Below are 16215 nucleotides of genomic sequence, written 5' to 3' on the forward strand. Positions count from 1 at the left end.
TCGATAGTAAGGGGGGCAGACAGGAGATTCTGTGGACGTGAAAGAGACTCCCGGATGGTATGTTGCCTCCTGGGTGCCAGGGTCAGGGATGTCTCGGATCGGGTCCACAGCATTCTAAAGGGGGAGGGTGAACAGCCAGAGGCTGTGGTACATATTGGTACCAATGACATAGGTAGGAAAAGAGATGAGGTCCTGAAGAGGGAATGTAGGGAGATAGGTAGGAAACTGAAAAGCAGGACCTCAAGGGTAGTAATCTCTGGATTACTGCCTGTGCCACGTGCCAGTGAGGGTAAGAATAGGATGATTTGGCAGATGAATGCGTGGCTGAGGAGTTGGTGCAGGGGACAGGGTTTCAGACGTTGATCATTGGGATCTCTTCTGGGAAGGTACGACCTGTACAAAAGTGACAGGTTACACCTGAACTGGAGGGGGTCCGATATTCTTGCTGGCATGTTTGCTAGAGCTGTTGCAGAGGGTTTGAACTAGTTTGGCAGCGGGATGAGAACCAGAGTGACAGGTCAGAGGTTGGTGCATTTAGTGTACAAGTAGATGCAGAGTGTAGAAAGACTGAGGAAGGATAGGCAGTTGAAAGGGCAAAATTGTAGGCAGTTGGATGGGCTGAAGTGTGTCTGCTTTAATGGGGTATCAGGACAGTATGTGGACAGGCTGACGAGAAGAGACCATACTGAACACGGTACTAGACAATGAGGCTGATCAGTTCCTGGAGCTGGAGAGGTAGGGGAGGTCCATAATGAACACTTTGCTTCACCAGAGAGAGACACCTTAACATTTGTGAGGATGGCGTACACAGGCTGATATGCTGGGGCATGTCAACGTGAGGATAGAGGATGTGCTGGAACTTTTGAAAAACATTAGGATAGATAAGTCACCGGGGCCTGACGGGATATATCCAAGGTTATTACGGGAAACAAGGGAAGAGATTGCTGTGCATTTGGTGAAGATCATTGCATCCTCACTGGCCACAGGAGTAGTGGCAGATGATTGGAGGGTGGCAAATGTTGTTCCTTTGTTCAAGAAAGGGAGTAGGGAAACCCTGGGAATTACAGACCAGTGAGTCTTAATTCAGTGGTGGGTAAATTACTGGAGAAGATTCTTAGAGACAGGATTTATGGGCATTTAGAGAAGCATAGGCTGATTAGAGATAGTCAGCATGGCTTTGAGGGGCAGGTCGTGCCTCACGAGCCTGATTGAATTCTTTGAGGATGTGACAAAGCACATTGATGAAGGTAGAGCAGTGGATGTGATGTACATGGATTTCAGTAATGCATTTGATAAAGTTCCTCATGGAAGACTCATTCAGAAAGTCAGGAGGCATGGGATCCAGGGAAACTTGGCTGTGGGGATTCAGAATTGGCTCGCCCGTAGAAGACAGAGGGTGGTGGTAGATGGAGTGTATTCTGACTGGAGGTCAGTGATCAGTGGTGTTCTGCAGGGATCTGTTCTGGGACCCCTGCTCTTTGTGATGTTTATAAATGACTTGGATGAGGATGTGGAAGGGTGGGTTAGTAAGTTTACTGATAATACAAAGGTTGGTGGTGTTGTGGATAGTGTAGAAGGTTGCTGTAGATTACAACAGGATATTGATAGGATGCAGAGCTGGGCTGAGAAGTGGCAGATGGAGTTGAACCCAGAGAGGTGTGAACTGATGCACTTTGGATGATCGAATTTGAAGGCAGAATACAAGGTTAATGGCAGGACTCTTAGCAGGGTCCACGTCCATAGATCAATGCAGGTCGATAGGGTTGTTAAGAAGGTGTATGGTGTGTTGGCCTTCATTATTTGCAGTTTTGAGTTCAAGAGCCACGAGGTAATGTTGCAGCTCTATAGAACTCTGGTCAGGCCACGCTTGGAGGATTGTGTTCAGTTCTGGTTGTCTCATTATAGGAAGGATTTAGAGAGGGTGCAGAGGAGATTTACCAGGATGTTGCCTGGATTGGAGAGCATGTCTCATGAGGAGAGGTTGAGTGAACTAGGGCTTTTCTCTTTGGAGAGAAGGAGGATGAGGTGACTTGACAGAGATGTACAAGATAAGAGGCATCGATCGAGTGAACAGAGACTTTTTCCCAGGACAAAAATGGCTAACACAAGGGGACATAATTTTAAGGTGATTGGAGGAAGGTATAAGGGGGATGTCAGGGGTAAGTTTTTTTTCCCCACAGAGTGGTGGGTGCCGGCAGAGGTTGTGGGGGCAGATACATTAGGGACATTTGAGAGACTTGGAGAAATGGGGAGCTATGTGGGAGGGAAGGGTTAGATAGATTTTAGAGCAGGATAAAATGTCAGCACAACATTGTGGGCCGAAGGGCCTGTACTGTGCTGTAATGTTCTATGGACTATCCCATTGTGGAAGGAGTGCCCATTCTGTGCCCAGACACACACAGAACAGTACAGCACAGAACAGGCCCATCGGCCCACAATGTTGTGCTGACATAGCTAATCCCTCCTACCTATGGAATACCCATATCCCTCCATTTTCCTCTCATTCATGTGCTCCACCCACCCTATCAGGCAACGTATTCCAGGCATCCATCACTCTCTCAGTAAAAAACGTACCCCTCGCGTCTGTGCTGAACCTACCCCCTCTCACCTTAAATGCATGCCCTCTGGTATTGGATCGCTCAGTAATGGGGGAAAAAGATATCGCTTGTCTACCCTATCTCTGCCCCTCATAATTTTATACACCTCCAACAGATCACCCCTCAGCCTCCGACGCTCCAGAGAAAAGAGCCCAAGTTTGTCCAGCCTCTCCTGATAGCACATGCCCTCTAATCCAGGCAGCATCCCAGTAAACCTCCTCTGCACCCTCTCTAAAGCCTCGACATCCTTCCTATAGTGAGGTGAACAGAATTGCACGCAATACTCTAAATGCGGTCTAACCAGAGTTCTATAGAGATGCATCAACACTTCTTGACTCCTGTACTCAATACCCCGATTAATGAAAGCAAGCATTCCATAAGCCTTCTTAACCACCTTGTCTACCTGTGTAGCCACTTTCAATGAGTCATGGACTTGCACCCCAAGGTCTCTCTGCTCTTCAACACTGTTAAGGGTCTTGCCCTGAAGAGCGTACTGCCTCTTGACATTAGTCCCACCAAGGTGCAACACCTCACACTTATCCGGGTTAAACTCCATCTGCCATTTCTCTGCCCACATCTGCAGCTGATCTATTATCACGCTGTATCCGTCGCCAGTCTTCTACACTATTCACAACTCCACCAATCTTGGTATCGTCTGCAAGCTTACTAGCCCACCCATCAACATACTCATCCAGGTCATTTATGTACATCACAAACAGCAGAGGTCCCAGTACAGATCCCTGCGGAGCACCACTACTCACAGGCCTCCAGCCCGAATAAGTCCCTTCAAACACCACCCTCCATAGGCAAACCAGTTCTGGATCCACACAGCCAATTCCCCACTGACCCCATGCTTCCGAACTTTCTTGATTAACTGATTATGTGGGAGACGTCCACCATTCCCTGTGAACTGATGACTACCCCCTCACATCACTCTCCCCACTGCCTTCCCTTTATTAAAGTGAGCTCATTTTCAATCCAGCGCCAACATCAGTGATAACAACAACAACTTGGGGACCCGCACCATCAGGACCTGTGACTCACTCTGCCGGGACTGTGCTGCCCCTCAATGGGACATCGACTCCGCCCCAGGTGACGCCCGGGTTCCCCGGATCTACAGCAGGACAGTCCCCTGGACCTGGACCCAGACCCACACCAACCAACCCTCCAGTCAAGGACACGACCACATCAGGCCTGGGCTCCTCAGGAGCTGGGACCTCGCCGTCCAATAGCCCAGGACCAGGAATAACAAGTAAGCTAGCTGGGATCGCACTGTGCCAACTGCCCACCGCCGTGGCCCTGCTAAAGTCCACACCAATTCCCTGGCGCTGCCTGAGCACCAGTTCCCACTGGCTCAGCCCAAATTCCCATCCCGACTCACTCCCACATCTCCGGGCTCAGTGAACTGAGATCAGATCACGGAACCAAAGTAACCCAGATAAACATTGATGCAGTGCTCCCTCAGTACTGCCCCTTTTTATTATATATAAACATTTATTCACTAAAAGCACCACATCTAATACAGAAAAGAAGAAACTAAGCAACAACATACTATGGTAGAGAATGCAAACTAATACTAACGAAACACACGCGACACTACACCTGTTAACACAACACTTCAAATAAGAATCGCGTTTGTACCATCCACGACACATGCGATCCCAAGGGGCCCACCGAGCACGGAACTCAGCCAGGGATCCCGCGGAAACCACGTGCTCCCTCTCTAAACACACCCGCGCGCGCACGTAAGCGCGGAAGACGGGCAGGCAGGCAGACCAGCCAGTACCCTCGGCCGCCCGCCGCCACCACGTCACGTGGATGGCCAGCTTGGCCAGGCCCAGCAGGAGACCCACCAGGAGATCCACCGCACACCCCTCCCCGCGCCGCACCGGGTGAACGTAGACCAACAGCGTCGGGCTGAAGTACAGCCAGAACTTCAGCAGCAGCCCCTTTAGATACGCAAAGAGGGGCTGCCACCTCTCGCACTCCACGTACGCATGGTACACCGTCTCCTCCTGGCCGCAGAAGTGACAGGCAGCCGGGGTGTCGGTGAACCGGCTCAAGAATCGGTTGCACGGCACGGCCCGGTGCAACACCCTCCACCCCAGGTCCCCAATGTACAGCGGGAGGACTTCCGCGTAGAGAGACCTCCACCGGGGACCACCCTCACCGCCCACCGGCAAGACGGACCGCCACGGCATGTCCGGCCGGCGGACCAGGGCGAGGAAGTGATAGGTGTGCAGGAGCAGCCCGTACAAGAACCGCCTCGGCGCCTCGCGGAACGGCACCTTTGGCGTGTCGTCCAGGCGGTTCAGGTTGTGCCGAGCCGCCTCCTGCGAGAGACGCTGGGCCCTGGGCCCCACAATACCACCCCTCCCTCAGTGTGACCCTCCCTCAGTACCGCCCCTCCTCCTCATTACGGGCTGCCCCACTGTGGAAGGAGTTGCCCATTCTGTGGCCAGCCACACACGTCCACCATTCCCTGATACCTGATGACTGCCCCCTCACATCACTCTCCCCACTGCCTTCCCTTTATTAAAGTGAGCTCATTTTCAATCCAGCGCCAACATCAGTGATAACGACAACAACTTGGGGACCTGCACCATCGGGACCTGTGACTCACTCTGCTGGGACTGTGCTGCCCCTCAATGGGACATCGACTCCGCCCCAGGTGACGCCCGGGTTCCCCGGATCTACAGCAGGACAGTCCCCTGGACCTGGACCCAGACCCACACCAACCAACCCTCCAGTCAAGGACACGACCACACCAGGCCTGGGCTCCTCAGGAGCTGGGACCTCGCCGTCCAATAGCCCAGGACCAGGAGTAACAAGTAAGCTAGCTGGGATCGCACTGTGCCAACTGCCCACCGCCGTGGCCCTGCTAAAGTCCACACCAATTCCCTGGCGCTGCCTGAGCACCAGTTCCCACTGGCTCAGCCCAAATTCCCATCCCGACTCTCACCCACATCTCCGGGCTCAGTGAACTGAGATCAGCTCACGGAACCAAAGTAACCCAGATAAACATTGATGCAGTGCTCCCTCAGTACTGCCCTTCCCTCAGTGAGGCACTCGCTCAGTACCGCCCCTCCCTCGGTGTGTTGCTCCCTCGGTACTGCCTGTCCCACAGTGGGACCCTCCCTCAGTACTGCCCATCCCACAGTGTGGACCCCCCCCCCCCCCGTGACAATGACTGAATCACCCAGTGTGTGTGGGATAACCAGGGGTCCCAGGAACTTGCCTCCTCTTCCTTCCACATCCCACTGGGAACCCTCTGCGCCCACCTGAGGGAGCAGGTGGCATCTCACTGTGCACTGAGGGGTGGGCTTGGGACTGGAATCCTCACTGAACCAGAGGCCGGGGAGCCAGTGAGGCTCTGCCAATGTGTGTTGATTACTGTGGGGGTGGCTGAGAGTTGTTACATCTCGTAGACACACAGGGTGCTCAGTGTCTGTCTCTGCGATGGCTCACACACACCACTTTGTCTCAGGTTTGTGGATGCCACCAAGACTGGTGGAGTTGTGGACAGTGTAAAGGACTGTCAAAGGACAGTGCAGAGGCAGAGACGTGGCAGATGGAGTTTAATCTGCGGAACTGGGAGGTGTTGCACTTTGGGAGGTCAAATGAAAGGAGAAAGTATACAGTTAATGGTAGGCTCTTTAATAGCATTGAGGTACAAAGGGAACTTGGGGTCTGGGTCCATAGTTCACTGAAAGTGGTTACACGTGGATAAGGCGGTAAAGAAGGCGTACGGCACGCTTGCCTTCATTATACAGAGTAAGGAAGTCGTGTTGCAGCTGTATAAAACTTTAGTTAGACCACACTTGGAGCACTGTGTGCAGTTCTGGTCACCCCGTTACAGGAAGGGTGTGGGGGCTTTGGAGAGGGTGCAGGAGAGGTTTACCAGGCTGCTGCCTGGATTAGAGGGCATGAGCTATAAGGAGGTTGGACAAACTTGGGTTGGTTTCTCTGGAGCGGTGGATGCTGAGGGGAGATCTCATAGAGGTACATAAGATTATGAGAGGCACAGATAGAGTAGACAGTCAGAGGCTGTTCCCCAGGGTCAAACACCAGAGGACATGCTTTTAAGGTTAGGGGGGTGGGGGGGAGTTTAAAAGTGACCGTAGAACCATAGAACAACACAGCACATACAGGCCCTTCGGCCCACCATGTTGTGCCAACCAAACCACTCCTAAGACTATCTAACCCCTTCCTCCCACATATCCCTCTATCTTAAATTCCTCCATATGCTTATCTAACAATCTCTTGAACTTGACCAACGTATCAGCCTCCACCACCACCCCAGGCAGCGCATTCCATGCCCCAACCATTCTCTGGGTGAAAAACCTCCCTCTGACATCTCCCTTGAACTCCACCCCCTTCCATCCCCCCCCCCCAATACTTTAAAGCCATACCCTCTTGTATTGAGCATTGGGGTGTCCTGGGAAAGAGGTGCTGGTTGTCCACTCTATTCCTCTCAATATTTTGTATACCTCTATCATGTCTCCCCTCATCCTCCTTCTCTCCAAAGAGTAAACCCTAGCTCCTTTAGTCTCTCCTCATAATCCATACTCTCTAATCCAGGCAGCATCCTGGTAAATCTCCTCTGCACCCTTTCCAATGCCTCCACATCCTTCCTATAATGAGGTGACCAACACTGGACTCCGTGTGGCCTAACCAGAGTTTAGTAAAGCTGCATCATTACTTTGCGGCTCTGAAACTCGATCCCACGATTTATGAAAGCTAACTTCCCATAAGCTTTCTTAACTACCCTATCCACCTGTGAGGCAACTTTCAGTGATCTGTGGATATGAACCCCCAGATCCCTCTGCTCCTCTACACTGCCCAGAATCCTGCCATTTACCTTGTACTCCACCTTGGAGATTGTCCTTCCAAAGTGTACCACCTCACACTTCTCCGGACTGAACTCCATCTGCCACTTCTCAGCCCAGCTCTGCATCCTATCAATATCCCTCTGTAAACTTCAACAGCCCTCCACACTATCCACAACACCATCGACCTTTGTGTCGTCTGCAAACTTGCTAACCCACCCTTCCACCCCCTCATCCAAGTCATTAATAAATATCACAAAAAGTAGAGGTCCCAGAACTGATCCTTGTGGGACACCACTAGTCACAGCCCTCCAATCCGAATGCACTCCCTCCACCACAACCCTCTGCTTTCTACAGGCAAGCCAATTCTGAATCCACACGGCCAAGCCTCCCTGGATCCCTTGGCCTCTGACCTTCTGAAGAAGCCTACCGTGTGGAACCTTGTCAAACACCTTACTAAAATCCACGTAGGCCACATCTACTGCACAACCCTCCTCAATCTTCCTGGTCACCACCTCAAAGAACCCTATCAGGCTTGTGAGGCAAGATCTTCCCTTCACAAATCCGTGCTGGCTGTCCCTAATCAGTCCACGATTCTCTAAATGCTCATAGATCCTATCTCTTAAAACCCTTTCTAGTAGTTTACCCACCACAGACGTAAGGCTCACTGGTCTGTAATTCCCTGGACTATCCCTACTACCTTTTTTGAATAAGGGGACAACATTCGCCACCCTCCAGTCCTCCGGTACCATCCCCGTGGACAACGAGGACTCAAAGATCCTAACCAACGGTTCAGCAATCTCCTTCCTTGCCTCACGAAGCAGCCTGGGGAATATTCTGTCAGGCCCCGGGGACTTATCTGTCCTAATATTTTCTAACAGCTCCAACACATCCTCTCTCTTGAAAGATACATACTCTGGAACATTACCCTTACCAACACTGTCCTCAGCATCATCAAGACCCCTCTCCTTGGTGAATACTGAAGAGAAGTATTCATTGAGAACCTCACCCACTTCCACAGCTTCCAGGCACATCTTCCCACCTTTGTCTCTAATCGGTCCTATCTTTACTCTAGCCATCCTTCTGCTCTTCACGTACGAGAAAAAAGCCTTGGGATTCTCCCTAACCCTACTCGCCAAAGCCTTTTCATGTCCCCTTCTCGCTCTCCTCAGCCCTTTCTTAAGTTCCTTCCTTGCTACTCTATATTCCTCATGAGCCCCGTCCGATCCTTGCTGCTTACACCTTATGTATGCTGCCTTCTCCTTCCTAACTAGTTGTTCCACCTCTCTCGTCACCCATGGTTCTTTCACCCTGCTACTCCTTCTCCGCCTCACCGGGACAAATTTATCCCTAACACCCTGCAAGAGATCCCTGAACATCGACCACATCTCCACAGTACATTTCCCTTCAAAAATGTCACCCCAATTTACACTCTCAAGTTCTTGCCTTATAGCCTCATAATTGGCCTTTCCCCAATTAAATATCTTCCCATCCTCTTTGCTCCTATCCCTGTCCATGACAATGCTAAAGGTTATGGAGCAATGGTCTCTGTCCCCCAAATGCTCACCCACCGATAGATCTGTCACCTGACCCGGTTCATTACCTAAAACTAGATCAAATATGGCATTCCCTCTAGTCGGCCTGTCAACATACTGTGTCAGGAATCCGTCCTGGACACACTTAACAAACTCTGGCCCGTCTAAACCTTTGGCACTAAGCAGGTGCCAATCAATATTTGGGAAGTTGAAGTCTCCCATGGTGACAACCCTGTTATTTTTGCATCTTTCTAAAATCTGCCTCCCAATCTGCTCCTCATCATCCCTGCTGCTACCGGGGTGCCTATAGAATACTCCCAGTAGAGTAACTGCTCCTTTCTTGTTCCTAACTTCCCCCCATATTGACTCTAGAGAGGTGAGGGGTAAGTTGTTTACGCAGAATGTCACCGGGGTAGTGATGGAAGCAGGCAGTCTGGTGGAGTTTGAGGCATTTAGATAGAGATGTCAATACGAAGGGAATGGTGGGGGGGGGGGGGGGGGGGGGGGGGGGGGGGAAATGTGGATGATAGACAGGAGGAGGGCATTTTGTATAAATCAGCATCAAGATCACAATGTGATGGGCCGAATGGCCTGTCCCGTGCTGTACTGTTCCATGTTCTCTGTCCGGCAGGTGGCCCGAGCAGCCGGCTGTTGATGTACGAAGCCAAACACATGGCAGCGGTTGGCGTGCCTCTCTCTGTGCTGCTGCTGGTCTGTCTCTGCATCATCTACATCCTCCTGCAGCAGGGGGGCTGGGGGAAGCTGAGGTCGGTGGCAAAGCTAAAGATGGTAAGTCATAAAAGTGGCCATTAACTGGGGGTGGGGGGGGAGGCAGCGGGTGGGGCGGGTCTGGCAGTGGGGTCGGGGTGGGGGGGGTAGTCGGCGACCTTTGCGAGAGGGAAGGGGTGGGGCGTGAGCCGGGTCTGGTGAGTCAGGGATCAGTGTCGGGACTGATGCGGCAGGGAACAGTGGCCACTGGTGGGGGGGGGTTGGAGGCAGAGAGGTGAGGGGTAACCAGGGGACTGTCAGCCAAACGTTTGGGAAGAAGGTCCCACATGGGCAACTGGTCACAGAGTCAGAGCAACACCACACGGACACAGGCCCTTCGGCCCAACCGGTCCACGCCGACCACGGTGCCCACCCAGCTAGTCCCAATTCCCTGCGTTCGGCCCATATCCCTCCAAGCCCCGCCCCTCCATGTACCTATCCAAGTGCTTCTTAAATGACACTGTTGTATCTGCCTCACTCACTTCCTCTGGCAGCTCGTTCCATACACTCACCACCATCTGCGTGAAAAAATTGCCCCTCAGGTCCCTTTTAAATCTTTCCCCTCTCACCCTAAACCTATGCCCCCTAGTTTTGGACTCCCCTACCCTGGGGAAAAGACTGTTACCGTCCACCTTATCTATGCCCTCATAATGTTAAACACTTCTGTAAGGTTGCCCCTCATTCTCCTACGTCCCAAGGAATAAAGACCCAGCCTGGCCAACCTCTCCCTGTAACTCAGGCCCTCGAGTCCTGGCAACGTCCTCGTAAATCTTCTCTGCGCTCTTTCCAGTTTAACCACGTCTTTCCTATAACGGGGTGATCAACACTGTCCACAGTAGAACATAGAACAGTACAGGCCCTTTGGCCCACAATGTTGTGCTGATCTACTCCATGATCAATCTAACCCTTCCTTCCAACACAGCCCATAACCCCCCATTTTCCTTACATCCATGTGCCTATCTAAGAGTCCTTCAAATGTCCCTGTTGTATCAGCCTCGACCACCACCCCTGGCAGTGCGTTCCAGGCACCCACCGCTCTCTGTGCATTAAAAAAAATACTTGCCCTGCACATCTCCTTTGAACTTGCCCCTCTCACTTTAAATGCATGCCCTCTGGTATTAGACATTTGAACCCTAGGGAAAATATTCTGGCTGTCCACTCTATCTATACCTCTCATAATCTTAAACTTCTCAGATCTCCCGTCAGCCTCCACCACTCCAGAGAAAACAACCCAAGTTTGTCCAACCTCTCCTTATAGCTCATGCCCTCTAATCCAGGCAGCATCATGGAGAGGGTGCAGAAGAGGCTCACCAAAGCCTCCACATCCTTCCTGTAATGGGACGACCAGAACTGAATGCAATACTGTATCTGCAGCCTAACTAAAGTTTTATAAATCTGCAGCATAACTTCCTGACTCTTGAACTCAATTCCTCATCTAATGAAGGCAAGCCTGCCGTACACCGCCTTTACCGCCCCATCAACCTGTGCAGCCACTTTCAGGGAGCTATGAACTTGGACCAAGATCCCTCTGCTCATCAACACTGTTAAGGGTCCTGCCATTAACAGTGTCCTGTCCCTTTACATTTGATCTCTCAGGGTGCAACACTTCACATTTGGCTGGGTTAAACTCCATCTGCCACTTCTCTGCCCATATCTGCAACTGATCTGTATCCCGCTGTATCCTTTGCCAGTCTTCTACACTATCCACAGCACCACCAATCTTCGTATCATCTGCAAACTTACTAACCCACCCATCTACATTTTCATCAAGGTCACTTATATACATCACAAACAGTAGAGGTCCCAGTACGGATCCCTGAGGAACACCACTAGTCACAGACCTCCAGCCAGAATAAGTCCCATCGACCACTACCCTCTGTCTTCTATGGGCAAGCCAATTCTGAATCCAAACAATCAATTCACAGTGGATCCCATGCATCTTAATCTTCTGGATGAGCCTCCCATGAGGGACCTTGTCAAACACCTTACTAAAATCCATGTAGACAACATCCACAGCTCTACCTTCATCAATCACTCTCGTCACCTCGTCAAAAAACTCAAGTTGGTAAGGCACAACTTGCCCTGCACAAAGCCATGCTGACTGTCCCTAATTAGGCCATAGTTTTCCAAATGCTCATAAATCCTTTCCCTAAGAATCCTCTCCAGTAACTTCCCCACCAATGACGTGAGACTCACCAGTCTATAGTTACCAGGATTATCTCTGTTTCCCTGCTTGAAGGGAAACTGCTAAGAATCCTGCAATTAACATGGAACACAGAGCATTACAGCACAGTACAGGCCCTTCGTCTGACATTTTATCCTGTTCTGAGATCTATTTAACCCTTCCCTCCCATATAGCTCCCCATTTCTCTATCATTCATGTATCTATCTGAGTCTCTTAAATGTCCCTGATGTATCTGCCCCCACAACCTCTGCCAGCAGTGCGTTCCACACACCCACCACTCTCTGTGTAAAAAGAAAACCCTGACATCCCCCTTATATCTTCATCCAATCACCCTAAAATTATGTCCCCTCGTGTTAGCCATTTTCACCCTGGGAAAAAGTCTCTGACTGTCCATTCAATCTATGCCTCTTATCATCTTGTACACCTCTATCAAATCACCTCTCATCCTCCTCCTCTCCAAAGAGAAAAATTTATTCAGCCTATCCTTATAAGACATGTTCTCCAATCCAGGCAGCATCCTGGTAAATCTCCTCTGCACCCTCTCTAAAGCTTCCACATCCTTCCTATAATGAGGTGACCAGAACTGAACACAATACTCCAAGTGTGGTCTGACCAGAGTTCTATACAGCTGTGATATTATCTCGTGGCTCTTGAACTCAATACCCCGACTAATGAAGGGCAACACTCCATACACCTTCTTAACAACCCTATCGACCTGTGCAGCAACCTTGAGGAATCAGTGGACATGGACCCCAAGATCCCTCTTTTCCTCCACACTGCTAAGAGTCCTGCCATTAACCTTGTATTCTGCCTTCAAATTCAATCTTCCAAAGTGTCTCACTTCACACTTATCCGGGTTGAACTCCATCTGCCACTTCTCAGCCCAGCTCTGCATCCTATCAATGTCCTGTTGTAACCTACAGCAACCTTCTACACTATCTACAACACCACCAACCTTCATGTTATTGGCAAACTTACTAACCCACCCTTCCACATCCTCATCCAAGTCATTTATAAAAATCACAAAGAGCAGGGGTCCCAGAACAGATCCCTGCGGAACACCACTGGTCACCGACCTCCAGGCAGAATACGCTCCATCTACCACCACCCTCTGTCTTCTATGGGTGAGCCAATTCTGAATCCACACAGCCAAGTTTCCCTGGATCCCATGCCTCCTGACTTTCTGAATGAGCCTTCCATGAGGAACCTTATCAAATGCCTTACTAAAATCCATGTAAACCATATCCACTGCTCTACCTTCATCAATGTGCTTTGTCACATCCTCAAAGAATTCAATCAGGCTCGTGAGGCATGACCTGCCCCTCACAAAGCCATGCTGACTGTCCCTAATCAGCCTATGCTTCTCTAAATGCCCATAAATCCTGTCTCTAAGAATCTTCCCCAGGATTTTGCCCACCACTGAAGTAAGACTCACTGGTCTGTAATTCCCAGGGTTATCCCTACTCCCTTTCTTAAACAAAGGAACAACATTTGCCAATCATCCAGCACTACTCCTGTGACCAGTGAGGATGCAAAGATCGTCGCCAAAGGCGCAGCAATCCCTTCCCTCGCTTCCTGTAATAACCTCCTACTCCAAATTCAATCTTCCAAAGTGTATCACTCCAAAGTGTATCACTCCACAGTCCTGGCCTGGAAGGTTCCAGAGTGGGTAACCATGGTCCTGACCCCACACCTTTTCAGTTTTGGTCATGGAGTCATACAGCACGGAAACAGGCCCTTCAGCCCAACTGGTCCATGCTGGCCCTCGTGTGGCCCATATCCCTTTAAACCTTTCCCAGCCCTGGACCTGTCCAAGTGCCGTTTAAACGTTGTCAATGTACCTGCCTCAACCCCTTCCTCTGGCAGCTCCTTCCACACACCCACCACCCTCTGGGTGGAAAAGTTGCTCCTCAGGTTCCCTTTAAATCTCCCTCTCACCCGAACCCCGTGCCCCCAGGTTCCAAACTCCCCTCCCCTCCCCTGGGGTAAGACTGTGTCCGTCCACCTTATCTGTGCCCCGGTGCTTTGGTGGCCTGCGCTCACCCGGTTGTGGGACGGGAGGTAGCAGCGACCTGTCCCCGGACAAGGCTAACTGCCAGCAACTTCCCGCAGTTTTCCCGAAGGTCGCACTCGTCAGGGGATGAACCCGTGCAATTCACCAACCAAGGTTTGCTGGCGGACGGCAAGGCGAAAACACCCCTGACGTCCCTGGAGCCGGTGCAGGAGAGTGTTCCCATTGTCACCGCCACAGCGTTGGCCTCGGTGGTGGAACCGGCCGTGGGCAGCAGCGTGAAGTCGACAGCGAGCCACAGGGGCAGCCCGGTGGATGAGGCCACGTCTGACGGCGGCGTGAAGTCCATACTCACCAAGGAGAGGAAGAGCGCGGACAGCTACAAGGCGGTCTGGTTCAAGGAGGACATCGAGCCGGAGACCGACGAGGATCGAGTGACTGAGGAGGAGGAGGAGGAGGAGGGAGGGACCGAGGGTGGAGACCGTCTCTCCTCCAGCCTGTAACGGAGCAGCTGTGGTCCAGCGAGCGTCCAGCCCAGACACACGGCCGCCACTGACCACACACCCGTGTGCTGCACCTCGGCCAGGACGGAAATGCTGGGCGCCGCGCCCTGTCACAGCTCCTGCCCCCGATGTCCGGCTCCCGCGACCGCCAGCAAGAAACAGCGGCAGTTTGAAATTTACAAACCCAAAGACCCGACAGATTTCGGGTGGCTTCAATATTTCAAGATTATCTTACTTACCTTAGCCCAGTGTCGGTCCCCACACTGATCCCACTGCCCCGCCCTCTCCCCGTGGGGAGTCTGTTCAGCCGTGTCCGTCACTCTCTGCTACATCATTGCTCGTTCATGCTCTTGCTGAATCTGTCTTCTGCAATAAACTTCCTGCTGAGACGCGTTCACCTTTTGGATCGTTGGTCATGTCACTGGAGCTGAGTTAAACTGACCTCTGGGATGGGTTGTGTTCACACAGACCCCACACATGGGTTTTACACACAACCTGTATGCACACCACTACACACACACAAACATACATCACACCTACGTATGAGCGAGTGACCCTCTCAACACTGGACGTTGGTGAAAGTTCACATCCCGCGTGGGAACAGAAATTGGATTAAATTTGTGTGTGGGGGGAGGAACTTTGTCAGGTCCCTTGCAGTCGCTGGGAGTTGTGACAGTAGGTCCGGAGAACCCTGGATGACAAGAGATAGAGGGCCGGATATCTGCACCCTCTCCAAAGCCTCCACACCCTTCCTGTAACGGGGCGATCAGGTTCAAGGGATCGAAGGTGAGCCAGGAAGGTGATAATGGGAAGAGCATTGACGCGGGCAGAGGGTAGACATTATCTACATGGACCTCAGCAAGGCCGCACATTGCAGGCTGGTCTGGAAGGTTGGATCACGTGGGAGCCAGGGTGAGCTGAGAGGGAGGGATCGGATGAGGGAGGGGACGGGCAGAGATGGTTCACCAGGACGCTGCCTGCACTAGAGGGCATGTTCTCCAAGGAGAGGTTGGACAGACTTGGGTTGTTTTCTCTGGAGCGGCGGAGGCTGAGGGGAGACCTGATTGATAGAGGTTTATAAAATTATGAGAGGCACAGATAGAGTAGACAGTCAGTCTTTTTCTCAGAGTAGGGGTAGGTTTAAAATGAAAGGGGAAAGTTTACAGATGTGTGAAGCAAGTTTTTCCACAGCGCAGTGGGTGCCTGGAACGGGCTGCCGGGGTGGGGTTTAAGAGGCATTCAGCCAGGTGCAGGAACCGGGGGGGAGTGGAGGGATGTGGGGCCTGTCCGGGTGCACGGGATGTGTAACTTGTCACGGTTGGCACAGACTCCAGTCTATACAATCCAGAGTGAAGTGTGTGTAGCAGGTGGATGGAACCCCAGGGGGGGGGGGGGAGGGGAGTAAAAGTGAGTGACGGGAGAGAGTGGGGGAGGGGGTAAAGAGGGTGGAGGGGGGTGTAAAGGATAAAGTTCCTCTGAAACTGGAGAATTCAATGTTCCTGCCATGGTACAAGGTGCTGTTTTAGTTGACGTTTGGCCTCACCCTGGCAGTGGAGGGGGAGGGGTCTGAGGTCGCACAGTTCAGTGTGGGAATGGGGAGGGGGATTAAAACGGCTGGAAACCGAGAGCTCCAGACAGCCGCGGCGGACGGAGAGAAGGTGCTCAGAGGAGCAGCCCCAGTCTGTGTCTGGTCTCACCGACAGAGGAGGCCACATCAGGAGCACCAGATGTGAGAGACGGGGTCGGAGGAGGCTCACCTAGAAGGACTGTTCAGGGACCTGCTGGTG

General features: G+C 51.8%; 1 protein-coding gene across 1 annotated transcript in view; it reads left to right on the plus strand.

Annotated features, from left to right (window-relative positions):
- Positions 1 to 14971, plus strand: part of LOC127577947 (cadherin-related family member 5-like) — a 47744-nt gene extending 32773 nt beyond the window's left edge. The window contains exons 12-13 of the mRNA XM_052029655.1: positions 9593 to 9750; positions 14027 to 14971. Of these exons, the coding sequence (XP_051885615.1) occupies positions 9593 to 9750; positions 14027 to 14428 (560 nt within the window). The 3' untranslated portion in view covers positions 14429 to 14971. The remainder of the gene's footprint in view (positions 1 to 9592; positions 9751 to 14026) is intronic.
- Positions 14972 to 16215: the final 1244 nt, after the last annotated feature.

This window comes from Pristis pectinata, chromosome 14, assembly GCF_009764475.1.
Source record: "Pristis pectinata isolate sPriPec2 chromosome 14, sPriPec2.1.pri, whole genome shotgun sequence".
Classification (NCBI taxonomy): domain Eukaryota; kingdom Metazoa; phylum Chordata; class Chondrichthyes; order Rhinopristiformes; family Pristidae; genus Pristis; species Pristis pectinata.